The sequence below is a fragment of the Nycticebus coucang genome, chromosome 22 (assembly GCF_027406575.1).
Source record: "Nycticebus coucang isolate mNycCou1 chromosome 22, mNycCou1.pri, whole genome shotgun sequence".
Classification (NCBI taxonomy): Eukaryota; Metazoa; Chordata; class Mammalia; order Primates; family Lorisidae; genus Nycticebus; species Nycticebus coucang.
In genome coordinates this window covers 49,990,402-50,004,564 of record NC_069801.1, presented here as the reverse complement: position 1 = coordinate 50,004,564, position 14,163 = coordinate 49,990,402, and the positions used below count along the sequence as shown (strand labels likewise).

The following is a 14,163-nucleotide window of genomic DNA, read 5'->3' as shown; positions in this document are numbered from 1 at the left end:
CCTTTAATTTATAGCCTAGCCCAGTGTTTTTCAACCTTCTTTATCTCATGGCACACTTGAACCTATAGTTAAAGTTCTGCAGCACACTTTGGTTATATTGATCAAAAAAAATTGAGTAAATGGCTCAGCGCCTATAACTCAAGTGGCTAAGGCACCAGTCACATACACAGAGCTGGTGGGTTCAAATCCAGCCCAGGCCTGCCAAACAACAGTGACAACTACAACCAAAAAATCGCCGGACATTGTGGCGGGCACCTGTAGTCCCAGCTACTTGGGAGACTAAGGCAAGAGAATTGCTTAAACCCAGGAGTTGGAGGTTGCTGTTGTTGGAGGGCAACAGCTTGAGGTTCTGTCTAAAAAAAAAAAAGTAAAAAAAAGAATACATTTACTGTGCTTTGAACTTTTTTGGAAAATAATTTAACTAATGATCTATAAACATTTTTGTGGCACACCTAAGATTCTCTCACAGTACACCAGTTGAAAAATCACTAGCCCACAGACACCTGGGTTCTTCCTTGATAATGAGGCGATTGTGGTGTGGCTGGAAGGGACCGGGTCTGGATGCAGGGGATCTGAATACTGCACTTACCACGTCTCTCAGGCTCATGGGCACCAAGGAGATAAACATCTGGTCATCTGTATGTCCTCAACATAAAGTAAAGTCTCTGTGCTGTGGGAATAAAAAAAAAAAAAAGAAAAAGAAAAAGAAAAATCACTAGCCCAAAAAGTATTGGCAACTTTCTGTTCCTGTAAGTTCTTGGAGCATACCTCATTGTTACTTCCAGAAAAATAATCTATAGCTTGCTTTTTAAAATTTTTTTGGATTTCTTTTTATTTTATGTTATTTCTTTTTTTGAGACAGACTCTCACTCTATAGCCCTGGGTAGAGAGTTGTGACATCAGCCTCCCTCACGACAACCTCCTTCCAGTGTTCCTCTTGCCTCAGCCTCCTGAGTAGCTGGGACTACAGGCCTGTCTGTACACACACACCCGGCGACTAGCCCGCCACCACACCCAGCTAGTTTATTTTTTTTTAGTTGAGATGCTTTCTTGCTCTGTTCAGGCTGTTCTTGCACTTCTGAGCTCAAGCAATCCATGCACCTTGACCTCCCAGAGTGCTAGGATTATAGGTGTGACCCACTAAGGCGCTCGGCCCTATTTTTTTTTTATTTTCACTCAATATGATACCATGAGAACGTCCATGCTGCACCCTCACCTTTGCAACCATGTTTTGCAATTCCACTCAGGGGCCGGTGCAGAGTTTGCAAAGCATTTTTCCTATCACTGGGCACTTGGCGTGCTGCTGGGTCCACTGGTGGGGCATCCCTCTGCCTCAGGGATCTGGACTCCCTTCAGTTCTGTTATTTATCACACTCTTAGCCTCAGCCATAAAATAGAAACAATGCTATCTGCAAATTTACAAAGCAGGTGACAGCAGGTGCTGTGTGTGTGTGTGTGTGTGTGTGACCTATCGTGGCCCCACGGAGGTGGCATTTGCATCTAATCTTGAGAAGTCCATTGACCCTTGTTTTTCACACATCCCCAGACCAGAACAACAGAAAGAACCAGGGTGGGTTGAACCAGCATCTGGATCCAGCTAGAGCCTCCAATTCTCCACTTGCTTTTTGCCAAACCCTCCCCCCTCATTCTCCAACTTCTTAAACCAGGCATCATTCAGGAAAACCCGAATCCACGTGTTTGTGGTTTACTGATGCCGCACATGGCGGAGTGTTTTGTAAGCTCCACATCACAGCAGAGAAATCCAAGTGTGTGTGTGGGTCTGGGTGTGAATCTGTGGTGTGTGTTGTATCAGGTATATACTGTTTTCCATTCTATTTCTTATAAGAATTTTAAACTGATTTTCCTTAGAATCAGGAAATCATGTTTGGCCAGAGAAACTCAACACTCCCTTCTCCCCCTGCCTAAGGAACTCTAGTTTGGCAGAAAACTCCCAAACACCCACGTTCTGACTTATTGGAGATGGTCCTGGGCCAAGTAGCCGTCAAAGACTGGTTTGAGAGCCAGTGTGCAGGGGGCAGCTGCCCTGGGCTCCCCAGGACAGGCTGCGAGAGGGAGGCAGGCAGGCGGAGCAGCAGCCAGAGGCCAAATTGAGTGCAGCCCATGCTTCTGGACAACGCCGAGTCACGGGGCAGCCGTTCTCAGCCGAGCTCTGCTGAACCTTCTGATGGGAGCCTGGGATCTGTCCTTGGCCTCTTGCCCAGTCAGCTGATTGCCTTACTCATCAGGAGGGGAAACGTGGCCGGGCTGCGGGCTGCAGGCTGCGGGTAGGGTCAGACCTTCAGCCTGGTGACTCCAAAGAACTCCTGGAGTCTCTCCCCTTCACAAACTTGTGTGCTCTCGCCCCCTTCCAGCTAGGGACGTCCTGCCCATCCTCCATTGCTCCTTCCAGCAGTCCCTTCCTTCAGGAAGCCCAGCCTGATCCCTGGCTGCGCTAGCCCCTGCTTCCAGGCTGTCTTGGTCACAGCCACAATCGGGATACTGGCCAGGCATGCTCAGGAAGCCACCAGGGGGGGACACAGTCTGTGCAGCGCACAGCAGGGTGGCAGCCACCTGTGGAGACATTCCGGCTTCTTTACAGCTGACATTCTTTGCCCTGAGGGTAGAAAAGGGGTACGGGTTCCACTCCCGTGGAGCTGGGACCTGGACCTGACCCTGATTTCACTTGGGCACACAGCCTTCATGATGAGAAATGGTTAAGATGGGCCAGAGGTTGGACTATGAGCTCCCTGAGGGCTAGAGCTGTGGCTTCTCCAGCTGTTGTATTTGATTCAAAGTTCAGGTTCATGTGTGCACAAGTCCCAGAGGTGAGCCCTCCTGGTGCCCAGCAGCCTGGGAAGGCAGCAGTGTCCCATGGTGCCACGCTGGTCTCTGTGCCCCTTCTGCACCCTTCTCCTCTGCCCAGGCCCTGTCCTCCCTTCCACCCTCCCCCATAAATCCAAAGTGGGGCCAGGCAGTTTGGGTCCGGGTGGCTGGAGAGGGCAGGCTGAGCCCAGGGCGGGGAATTCCCTCCCCTGGAGGCAGATTTCATTCTGACACCAGGAAGGCCTTCCTAATAAGTATCCCCAGCCCAGTGTAGGGGGCTGACTCGAAATGCTGAAGTCCTCTGTCTTCTGAAGTGTGTGACAGGGAGTGGCAGAGGAATTTCTGATCTTGGGAGGAGAGTACTGAGACCAGACGGCCCAGACCTTAGCTCAGTGGGAATTAGGACATCCCACCTCAGGCCTTAGGAGGATTTCAGGCTGGGGGCATGACAGAGCCATCCCAGAAGCACAACTAGGAGCTAATGTGCCATTTGCTGTCAGCTGCTAGGCCTTGTCACCTGCTCAGGGGAAAGCAGCAAGTTGTGATGTTCGGATGGGCTGAGGGACCCTACTCAACACAGACACCCAGCTGCCTCCTTCCTGTGGCCCATCAGGTGGACTCCCTATAGTGTGTCCCCTGGGCCAGCTTGGGAGAGCCTCTCAGGCTAGGTCAGCTGAGGCCAAAGCTCAGGGACGTGGCTGGTGGGGGTGCTAAGGACTCCCTGCTATCTCTTGGGTCCTCCAGTGCCAGGTACTGCTAACAGCTCACTACAGTGTGCCTTCAGCGAGTGCCCGCACACCTCCAGTGGCTGGGGATTCATTTCCCAAAGTGGTTCCTTCCAGGGCAGGATACTTCTGCTAGAAAGTTATTTCTGGTGCCGAGCTGAGAGCCTCATGGCTTTTCCCAGCATTCTCAGGTCTGCTCTGCTGCAAGATCCTAGCACCTTTCCCCTCAACAGCCCCCCACCCAGGCGTGTCTCTGCCACCTGCCACCCACTCCAGCTGCCCTCTGGGGGACACTCCCCTTCCCCAACCCTTTCCCAGGGGGATTCAACATTGGGGCAGGTCTGTGGTATCTTTGACAAGCCCCGGGCTTCTGCAGCCACAAGCTAAGGGCCCACCAGCCTGTTGGCAGCCACACTTCCCAAGTGACTCACCAAGCTGGCAGCAAACACAATCCCAAAGTCCCCCACCCACGTGCTGCTGCCACAGCTCAGCCTCCCCCTCCCACCCCAGAGTTTGTGCTTTTCAAGCTGTTGGAGCCAAGTACGGCCCAACAGATGTCTGTGTTCACTCTCATAGTGTCAGAATTGGCCTGTGGTCCCAGCCTGCTGGGGTCTGCTTAGACTCCCAACTCTTTCATCCAACACGTTAGCTGTTCTTCCCAGCCTCCTGTCCTCCGCAAATCCAAGCCATGTGCTGTCAGCGGTCTTGGCCAAGCCATTGATAAAAACAAGAGGGCTGAGAGCAGAGCCCTGAGGCACACCTCTGGAGACCCTGTCTACTGCCTGAAATAGTCTTTTGACCCCTTGCACCTTCTTCACGCCCCATCTGCCTCAATACCACATAGACAGTCCCCTAGGAATCCCCCTAAACCTGGCAAAGGGACCAAAGCGGGTCCAGGTGACTTGTTCTCAGGGAACCTACAAGGGATGCTCAGTCCCCAGGGCTAATAAGTTGTCTTCTTAACAGTGAGGTCTAAAATGTCACCCTAGTTTAACATCTCACACATCAGCAAACCTGCACTCAGTCCTATGCTAGGGCCTGTGTTCTGAGAACCTAGAACTAAACCGGATTGAACCCCACCCCGGAGGACCTCCCAATCTGCTGGGGCAGGCAGTCCCAGGACAGACAATAACAACACAGACGGAATACTAATAATTGAAATGTGTTATGGCCAGGCACAGTGGTGCACTCCTGTAATCCCAGCAGTCTGAGAGGCAGAGGCAGGAGGATTGCTTGAGGCCAAGAGTTTGAGACCAGCCTGAGCAACACAGCAAGAACCCATCCCTACAAAAATTTAGCTGGACATGGATATACGCTCCTTTAGTCCCAACTACTCAGGAGGCTGAGCCAGGAGGATCGCTTGAGCCCAAGAGTTTGAGGTTGGAGTGATCTGTGATCATACCACTCACTACCCTCCAGCCTGGATGATAGGGTAAGACCTTATCTGGGGGGAAAATTAATTATACCGTACACTTATTACATCCTAGGCCCTATTCTAAATTGAGACTAACCCTCAAGATACACCATTATCATCTCCATTCATCCTTAGTGGAAACCGAGGTACACCAGAGCTCAGTAACTTGTCCAAGGGCTCCCGGCAAGGGGAAGATGAGACAGCCTCACTCCCACTCATCCCCTGCCCACCTGTCCTGTGCTAGAGATTCAGGTGAGCCCACTGGCCGGGTGCCCTGCAACAACTGGGAAGCACAGGGTACCCTGCAGACATGGAGCTGGCTGTAGTCAGGGACGGCTTCGCAGAGGCAGTGATGTGTAGCTGAGCTCGGAAAAGGCTGCGCTCAGAAAAGGAGTGCAGATTTGCCAGGCTGGGGAAATTGGGCCTGTGCGGGAGGGAGGGGCAGGGAACATGGATGGAGTTCCAGGGCGAAGGTAGTTCAAGGAGCAGCAGGGAGACCACTGAGGTGGGAGAGTAAGCCTGGCCCCTGCAGCCGGCCCAAGGTCACTGAAGGAGTTCGTACAGTTCCCTAGGGCAGTAGGAGCCATCCCACCCTGGCAGCAGATCTCTGTGACTCTCTGGGGCTCCCTCTGCAGTGAGGGGCACAGGTAGCTGCAGACAGAGCCATAGGGAGTTGTTTCTGTCCCACCCGTCTCCAGACCTCCTGATGGGAGATGGGCTCAGGGCTCCCACCTGAGGGCTTGATATGAGAACCAGGTAAATGTCACTAAGTAGCCTTTTCCTCCCTCCATGAGGACCCTAGCAGCCACTGCCTCCCTTCCTCCACCCCTGCAAGTGGAACAATTACCAGATTGAAACAGGCTGGGCCCAGAGTCCAGCTGCCTCCCCGCTGCCTCTGGGGGTTAGTGGCTCTAATCACCACAATCTCTTGATCCACAATCCCTGAGCTCTGAGTGGTGACCAGATGGCTTGGGAGGGAGCGAAGTCTCCTTCCTGGGGCCCTAAAGGACCTCAGGGGCTCCCAGGAGCACCCAGCTTGGAGCGGGTGAGATGAGGTTGCCTATTCTGCTCACCATAAATCACAGGAATGTTGGAGATCATCCTCGTGAAACCTCCCACTCCATCTGGAAGTCTCCATTCGGCACCATGACAAGTGGCCATTCAGGCTCCACTTGGATGCTTCTAAAGATGGGAAGCTCACCACCACAGATGTGCGGGCTATAGCCATGGGTCATGAACTCTGAGAGTTGAACTGAAACATCATTATTACATGGACCAGATCACATTAAACGACATGGGCCAGTGGGGTGGGTCACACTTGCAATCCCAGCACTTTGGGAGGTTGAGGCAAGAGGACAGTTTGAGGCCAGGAGTTCAAGACTAACCTGAGCAGCATAATGAGACCCATCTCTAAAAAAAAAAAAAAAAATTATAGTCAGCCCAAATCAGAAGACCCTTTTTTCCACAGGAATTAAACCAGGTCTGCACCACCAAAAGACCCTATGGGAAAGGGAAAACCCCACAGAGTTCCAAGTCAGAAATTCCTGTTTCAGTCTTTTTTTTTTTTTTAAGACAGAGTCTCACTATGTTGCCCTCAGTAGAGTGCTATGGCATCATAGCTCACAGCAATCTCAAACTCTTGGGCTTAAATGATTCTCTTGCCTCAGCCTCCCAAGTAGCTAGGACAACAGGCGACCACCACAACGTCCAGCTATTTTTTGTTGCAATTGTCATTGTTGTTTAGCTGGCCCAGGCTGGGTTCCAACCCGCCACCCTCAGTGTATGTGGCTGGTGCCGTAACCACTGTGCTACGGGTGCTGAGCCCCTGTTTCAGTCTTGATGCTACAATTAATCAGCTGGTGGCTTAGCCAATTATCTCTGCCTCCCTGAACTTTATTTTCCTTGCCTGAAACACAGAACTGGGCCATCCCATACAATAGCCACTAGAAGTAAGTGGCCATTGGGCACTTAAAATGGGGCTGATGCAATCAAGAAACTAAATTTTTAATTTATTTCATTAATTGAAATTAAAATTTTAAACCTGAAGCAGCACAACAATTTCAATCGCTTACCCATTGAAATAATAATATTTTGGATATACTGGATATTTATTCACATAAATAAAATAAAGCATTATTCCACTTAACTTTATCAAAAAATAAATTTCACCTTTTTTTAAAAGTGATTTCTAGAAAATTTTAAATTATAAATGTTGCTTTTATTGTAATTCATAGGGCAATGATGACCTAGAAGGTTATTTAAGCCAACAGGGTGGATATTCAGGTGTGTGGGGGACAGTAAAGCTCCAGGCAGATGATGGTTTCTGTGGCTGCTGGGACTCAGGCACCGTGTTTTGCATCACCCAAGAAGATGTGCTCAGCTCGGCGCCTGTACTCAGTGGTTAGAGCGCTGGCCACATATACCAGGGCTGGGGGGTTCGAACCCAGCCCAGGCCTGCTAAACAACAATGACAACTACAACAAAAAAATAGCTGGGCATTGTGTTGGGCACTGTAGCCCCAGCTATTCGGGAGGCTGAGGCAAGAGAATAGCTTAAGCCCAAGAGTTTGAGGTTGCTGTGAGCTGTGATTACATAGCACTCTACTGAGTGTGATACAGTAAGACTCTGTCTCAAAAAAAAAAAAAAAAAGAAAGAAAAAGATGTGCTCATTCTAGGAAGAATACAGAATGTGAAGAAAGGTAAAAACAAAACGAAATGGTCTAACATCTCACCACCCAAAGACGACTACTGTTTAACTTTCTAGAGTCTGTTATAGTCTACTCATGTACGTGGAACCTAATGTTCCTCTCGCTGCCCTGTCCTCGTGCCTAGGTTCTCGAGAAAGTCACTTTAAAGTGACTTTAGCCACTTTAGCTGCTTAGCCCTAAAGTCTTAAACCTCAAGGAGACCCCACCCAGAGGAACTCCCAAAAGGCCAATGGCAGGACCTTTACACCCTTTCTTGGGACCGTGAGCTCTGGGAGAGCCGTGGGTCCCACATGGAGCCCACACTCTCCCTGCATTTGGCCCCCATCCTTCTGGGCTTCTGCCATCATCCAAGGTGACCTGGCACTGCTGGCACCAGCCTGGGGGTCAGCCTGTCTCCAGCAGTTCTTTTCCCACCTGCAAAATTACTTGGGTCTTGGGATGGGATTCTCTCCATTTTGTCCATTAGCTCACCTCTCCAGAGCCAGGGTGTTCCCCCCAGGTCTGGGTCGGGGTCCCCCTCCTGCTCTGTCTAGAACCTGCAATCCTTCCCTCCCACGTCTGGGTCTGTCCCTGAGTTGGGACACCCCAGCTTAGGCCTCTTCTTCCCCAAAGGATCTTCTGAAGGGCCCTTTATCTTTTTCTGAAATCCAATTCTCATTCTACTTAACTTTACCACAAAATGAATTCCACCTTTTTTTTAAGTGATTTCTAGAAAATTTTAAATTATAAATGTTGCTCTCATTGTAATTCATAGGTCAATGATGAATTAGAAGGGTATTTAACCCAACAGGCTGGATGTTCAGGTGTTTGGGGGACGGTACAATCCCTCCCGCACAATCCCTCACATACCTGTGTACACGTCCTGACTGCAGATCAGGGGTGGGAGGTGCAGAGCTACATAGGATCCACCAACTTGCTTTTCCACTTAGCATTAAATTGGGAACACCTTTCCAGTACACCCCCACCCTTTGCTGCTGTCTGCCACGCCATATCATTTAATATAATCCCCATTGAAGACTTCTTAAGTCAGTCCCAGGTTTCTGCCTACAAATGCCACTTGAGTGACCCTCCTGGTACGTGGCTTACTGGGATATTCTCAAATCTAAGGAACTCTCAGCCTTCCCTTCTCTTATACCCAGCAAATTCTGCTGCATGAGACGTGCTGAAAGACCACCAGGCCCCTCAGTGGTGTCCAGACCCCTGGCCTGGAGTACAGACTATCTTCTCTTCTCTGTCCCATCTGTCACTGTTCCCCAAACATACTTCCCAGCCACCCTGCTGCCATCCCACTGCCTGGCACATCTGCCCCATCTCCAAATCCTCTCAGTTTCCAAGAACCAACACGAGTGCCACCTCTTCCAGGAAGCCCTCCTTGACTAGTTAGAAGTAATTTCCCCCTCCTCTGAAAAGACAGGACCTCCTTGTCCCCACCTTGTCGTACTGACATGTCCACCTTGTCCAGTGGTTACCTAAGTGCACAGTGTCCCAGTGTTCTTGGCTACCTCCCTCATCACCCTGGCCAGACTAGGAGCTCCTTGAGGCCAGGGACAGGGTCTGATTTCTCTCTGTGGGCACAGAGCCTGCATTGGAGCGGGTATGCTAAAGGTTTGAATAAACACACAAATAAAAGAAGACAAGCCTGGAGTCAGGGCCTGAGTTCCAGTCCAGCTGGGCACCAGTGTCCTGTGAGAGCTTGAGCAGGTCTTCCTCTGGGGCCGTGGCTTCCCTGTGGCCCAAGGCAGCTGGATTTGACTGAGGCCAGGATTTTGTTGTGGTGGGAGGACTGTCTGGCCCTAGGTAATGGTGCAGGACGACCCCTCATTTCCTCTGGCCACACAATCCCATTATGAGCCTGCCAGGATTTATGTCTGAGACCCACCCTAAGCCCATCACTAACATATGGCACCCTGGCAGATGAAGATGAGCAGAGATTGTAAACACTGACACATTCATTCATTAGTTCATTCATTCCCTCCTACACTCGGCAATCTGCTACCAAGCCAGGCCCTGGGCCAGATCTGTGCCTGGCTCTGGGGACCCCCCTTGGATCAGACCCTGGCCCAGCCCTGAAGGCCTTTCCACTAAATAGTCAGCAATTCAGTGAGTGAGGGCTGGGACAGAGGGAAGCCTAGGCACCATGGGAGCCCAGAGAGGGGCCTGTACTCAGCCTGGTAGTCAGGGATGCTTCCTGGAGGAGGAGACCCTTAAACTATGTCCTGATGGAGGTCAGCCATTGCCACAGTAAGCAGGAAGAGCAGGGGCCGGAGGAGTTGGCCTTGCTCAGCCCTGCCGCCCCTGGCTGCTGTGTGGAGTCTGATGATAAGAGAAACATGGACCAGGGATTATCTGCTCTTGTTTACATGATTAAAGCCAGACAAATACTTCCTTTATCTGAAAGAATGAAAGGGCTTTAGGGAAAAATCCTTTTGGCAGGAAAGCAAAGCACAAACATTTCCTTAATTAATCTCACTCCCCTCCTCCTCCCCCCTCCACTCTCCTCACACCCCCACAGCAGTCAGAAGAAGAGCAGCTCTGGGCTCTGGGGTGGCCTGAGCTGGTGGCCAGAGGTGGGAAGGAGTGGAGAGGAGAGAGACCCACAGGCCCCCTAGCACAGCTCCTGTGAGGTCTGGGTCTAGCACTAACCCCAGACAGCCCTTGGTGGCCGCTCTTAGGGAGAGGCACCTCTCATGGCCCCATTGTACAGATGGGGATCCTGAGGCCTGAAGATGAGAGAGTGACTTGCTTGCCTGAGGTCACACAGCCGGTTGGTGGGGCTAGAACTAGAACCTGGGTCACCAGCTCCAGCCCAGCATTCACTCCGGGGATTAAGGAAGCTGTGTGAGTTCAGTGCCAGCTCTGGGAACTCACAGGGGGGTCGGTCCTGCCTGTCCTCTCAGGGGCCCTCAGTCCAGTGAGAGAGATGGACTATTAAACAATGACAACCAAGGTCATGCCAAAAGTGGCCAGGGGCCCAGAATGGACTCCTAACTCTGGGGAGGGGCAGGTAGACCAGGGAATTGACCCTGAGCAGTCTTCCTGCAGGGAGGAGTGAGGCACGTGGAGGAGGCCTAAGAGACAGCACAGGGAGAGGCCTCAAGGGGTGAGCATGCTTGGCCTGTGACCCTGGGCACAGGGGAGAGGGCAGAGCAGAGAGGCTAGAAGGAGCCACAGGACTGAGTTACTGGAGAAAAGACTCCCCAGGGCACTGCAAGGGTGTGGGTGCAGCCGGAGGGGGCCACAGAGGGTGGGCCTAAGAGCCTGGCCAGGCCTGGGCCTCCCCACCTGCTGACCCACCCCATCCTCCCAGCTTGATGTCCGGCCTCGCCTCTCTGGATGCCAAGACCTCCAGCCGCCTGGGCATCCTCACTGTGGCCTACTACCTGTGGACCACCTTTGTGGCTGTCATTGTGGGCATCATCATGGTCTCCATCATTCACCCGGGCGTTGCGGCTCAGAAGGAGACCACGGAGCAGAGCGGGAAGCCCATCATGAGCTCGGCCGACGCCCTGCTGGACCTCATCAGGTAGAACTGGCCACTGACACCTGCTTGGGAAGGCCCTGCCCGGCAGAGGCCCCTAGAGCCTCTCACAGAGGGGCGCAGAGGCCACTGGCTCACACTGCAGTCTGTACCCCCAGGCTTGGGGCACTGGGAGGGCAGCGCAGAGCAAACATCCGGGGCCTGCGCTGACTTCTGACCCCGCGAGCTGCTCGTGCAGGCCCAACCTGTAAGGCGGGAGGCCAGCAGTTACTGGTCCCTCCCTCTCGTCACAGGTCTTCTCTTTACAGATGAGAAAATGGGGTTCACAGAGTTGTGTGACTTTTCTAGGGTCAGCCAGGATTTAGGTGATGGAGCCAGGATTCAACCCACACCTGTATGCCTCCAAGGACAGTGCTCTTGTTGTGGCCATGCCTTAGCCACAACAGGCTGAGCACATTCTCAATCCTGGAAAACACTGCAGACCCAGTGACAAAGTCAACTGGGACTCCCAGTCCCAGGCACCCTCCAGGCTGCCCCCCCCCTCTCCTGCCAGCACTCGCTGTCCCTCCACTGCCAGCTTTATAGCAGGCCTTGTGGGGGAGGAGCAGTCAGTCTCACAGGAGGGAAGGACCCTGAGCAGCCAGTGAGGAAGTGGAGAATTAAACCGGGGACAGACTTTGGAGGACAGAATTAAACCAGGCCAAAAGTTGAGTTTTGTCCTAGAGGCCACAGGAAATGGGTTTTAGACAGAGGAGAGGCACGGCCCAAATCAGAAGACTCACTGGGGCCACTGCAGGGACTGTGGATGGGGAGGCGGTGAACCCAGAGCCAGGGCAGTGGGAGGGGCCTCCAGGGCTGCCCTGGAGGGTGCATTGGCAGGCAGGCGAGATGCCAGTGAGGGAGCTGATGGCCCGACATGCCTGAACATCCAAGTGAACAGTGGTGTGGTCACCTAGAGCAGGGGCAGACATCTGGGGGACATGTCAGCTGATGGTTGGCCAGAGATGGAGGTATGGAAGTCACCAGGTAGGGGTGCTAGGTATGACCCTGGTCAGAGGAGCTCCCCATCAGGCTTGTCTGTGGCCTCCTCTAGTCCCTCTCACCTTTGAGTTAATTGCAGATACAGGAAGTCATACTCATCTAACTTAAAATCAACGCTATCTTAGCCTTGTGGGACTCGGAGTTGGAACCATGCAATAGGAAGAGAGTCGTGATGAGTTTGTTTCTCTCTTTCTTGCTCCGCCCGTTCCTTGCTGAGAGAGTGGCCGGGTGAGCCAGGAAGGGCCTCCTAGACTAGGCTGGGGTGAGCCGGGGTGGGTGGTCTCTGATTGTGTTTTTTCTGGGGTACTTTCATGGCTACTTGGAACCCTCCTATCTCTGCTATCTCTCACCTGCTGTCTCTGTGACTCAGGTAATCCCTGATCTGGCTGCTTACTATGCCCTTCTTAGACTTGACCCCTGGCCAACTCCTCTGATGGGTGACAACTCCATATATGATCCATGAGAAACTTACACATCCTTGCTGAAAGTGTAGGCCTTTTCCAGGGCCTTTGACATAAGTCAGGCACCATCCCCTATGTTCCTCAAATCTAAGGGGACACAAGCCATGATCTCTGAGTACCCTGTTCCCCAAAAAATAAGACATCCTCCGAAAATAAGACCTACTTACAGGAAAGAGAAGATGTCCCCTGAACATAAGACCTAGCGCATCTTTGGGAGCATACCTTAAAATAAGACACTGTCTTATTTTCGGGGAAACAGGGTAGTTCTCTTGGCTTAAAGTTAGGGAGAAGCATGAAGTATTCCTTCCCTCCCCCACCGGAATAGATGCCCAGCACACAGCCTGTCTCCCTCTCTCCAAAGAAACTCTCATTCTCTGTATTAGTTAGCTACTGCTGCGTAACAAACCAACCCATGACTTAGGGGCTTAGAATGAGAACCAGAAGTCTAGGAGTCAGCTGGGAGTTTCTGCTGATTTGGACAGAGCTCATGCATGTGCCTGCAGGTTGGTGTAGGGTCATCTTGGCTGGGATGACTCAGTTGTGCTGCTTGCAATCTTTATTAATCCATCGGGCTAGCCTGGGTTTATTTCTCAGTGGTGACAAGATTCCAGAAGAGAGCAGCCTGAACATTTTCTTATGATGGAGGTAGAGGAGAAAGAAGAAATAAAAATGTGCAAGTGTTGGCAGCTCCCATAGCTCAGTCGGTAGAGCGCCAACTGCATACACCAAGGCTGGCGGTTCCAACCCAGCCTAGGGCAACTAAAATAACAACGATAACTGCAAGAACAACAACAAAAATAGCCAACAGATGTGGTGGGCACCTGTAGTCCCAGCTACTTGGGAGGCTGAGGCAAGAGAATCGCTTAAGCCCAAGAGTTGGAGGTTGCTGTGAGCTATGACGCCATGGTACTCTACCCAGGGCGACGGCTTGAGATTCTGTCTCAAAAAAAAGAGAGAAAAAAAAAAGTGCAAGTGTTTTTCCAAGCCTCTGTTTCAGGCAAGTCCACCAACATCCTCGTGGCCACAGAAAGTTATGTGGCCACACTCAGGGTGGGAGAGGACCACAGTGTTACAAGGGAAAGAGAGTGCACTCATTGGGGTCATTACAATCAATCTGCCACTCCTCCACCTCTCCAGGAAAATCTCCACGAAAATTCACCCTGGCAGTGTGTGCTAAACTCAGGATCATAAAAATGCTAGCAGCTTTTTTATGGTTCTCACAGATAGGGTCTGTTCTGTGCGCACTCACTAGCCTGTTCATCCCAGGGCTTTGGGCACCTTCTGGACTCTGGCACTCCCAGTTTTTTTTTTTTTCCAGCCTTGGAAACCTCTCACCTGAGTTCCAGATTCTCACTGTACATGTCTAAGTCACCTCAAAATTCACATGTCCACACTGGACTCTTGGTTTTCCCCATAACCCTGCCCTTTCTTCAGCCCTTCCATGTTAGGCCAACATCTCTCACTCACTTATATCCTGAATCCAAATCCTCAGCAAATTCTGTCAGCTCTCCCT

General features: G+C 51.7%; 1 protein-coding gene across 2 annotated transcripts in view; it reads left to right on the top strand.

Annotated features, from left to right (window-relative positions):
• SLC1A7 (solute carrier family 1 member 7) overlaps positions 1–14,163 on the top strand; it is a 51,086-nt gene that overhangs the window by 16,426 nt on the left and 20,497 nt on the right. Inside the window, exon 3 of one of the 2 annotated variants that reach the window (XM_053576543.1) lies at positions 10,978–11,193. The exons of the other annotated variant lie outside the window; for it this stretch is intronic. Within the exon in view, the coding sequence (XP_053432518.1) occupies positions 10,978–11,193 (216 nt within the window). The remainder of the gene's footprint in view (positions 1–10,977; positions 11,194–14,163) is intronic. 2 annotated transcript variants of the gene reach the window in all.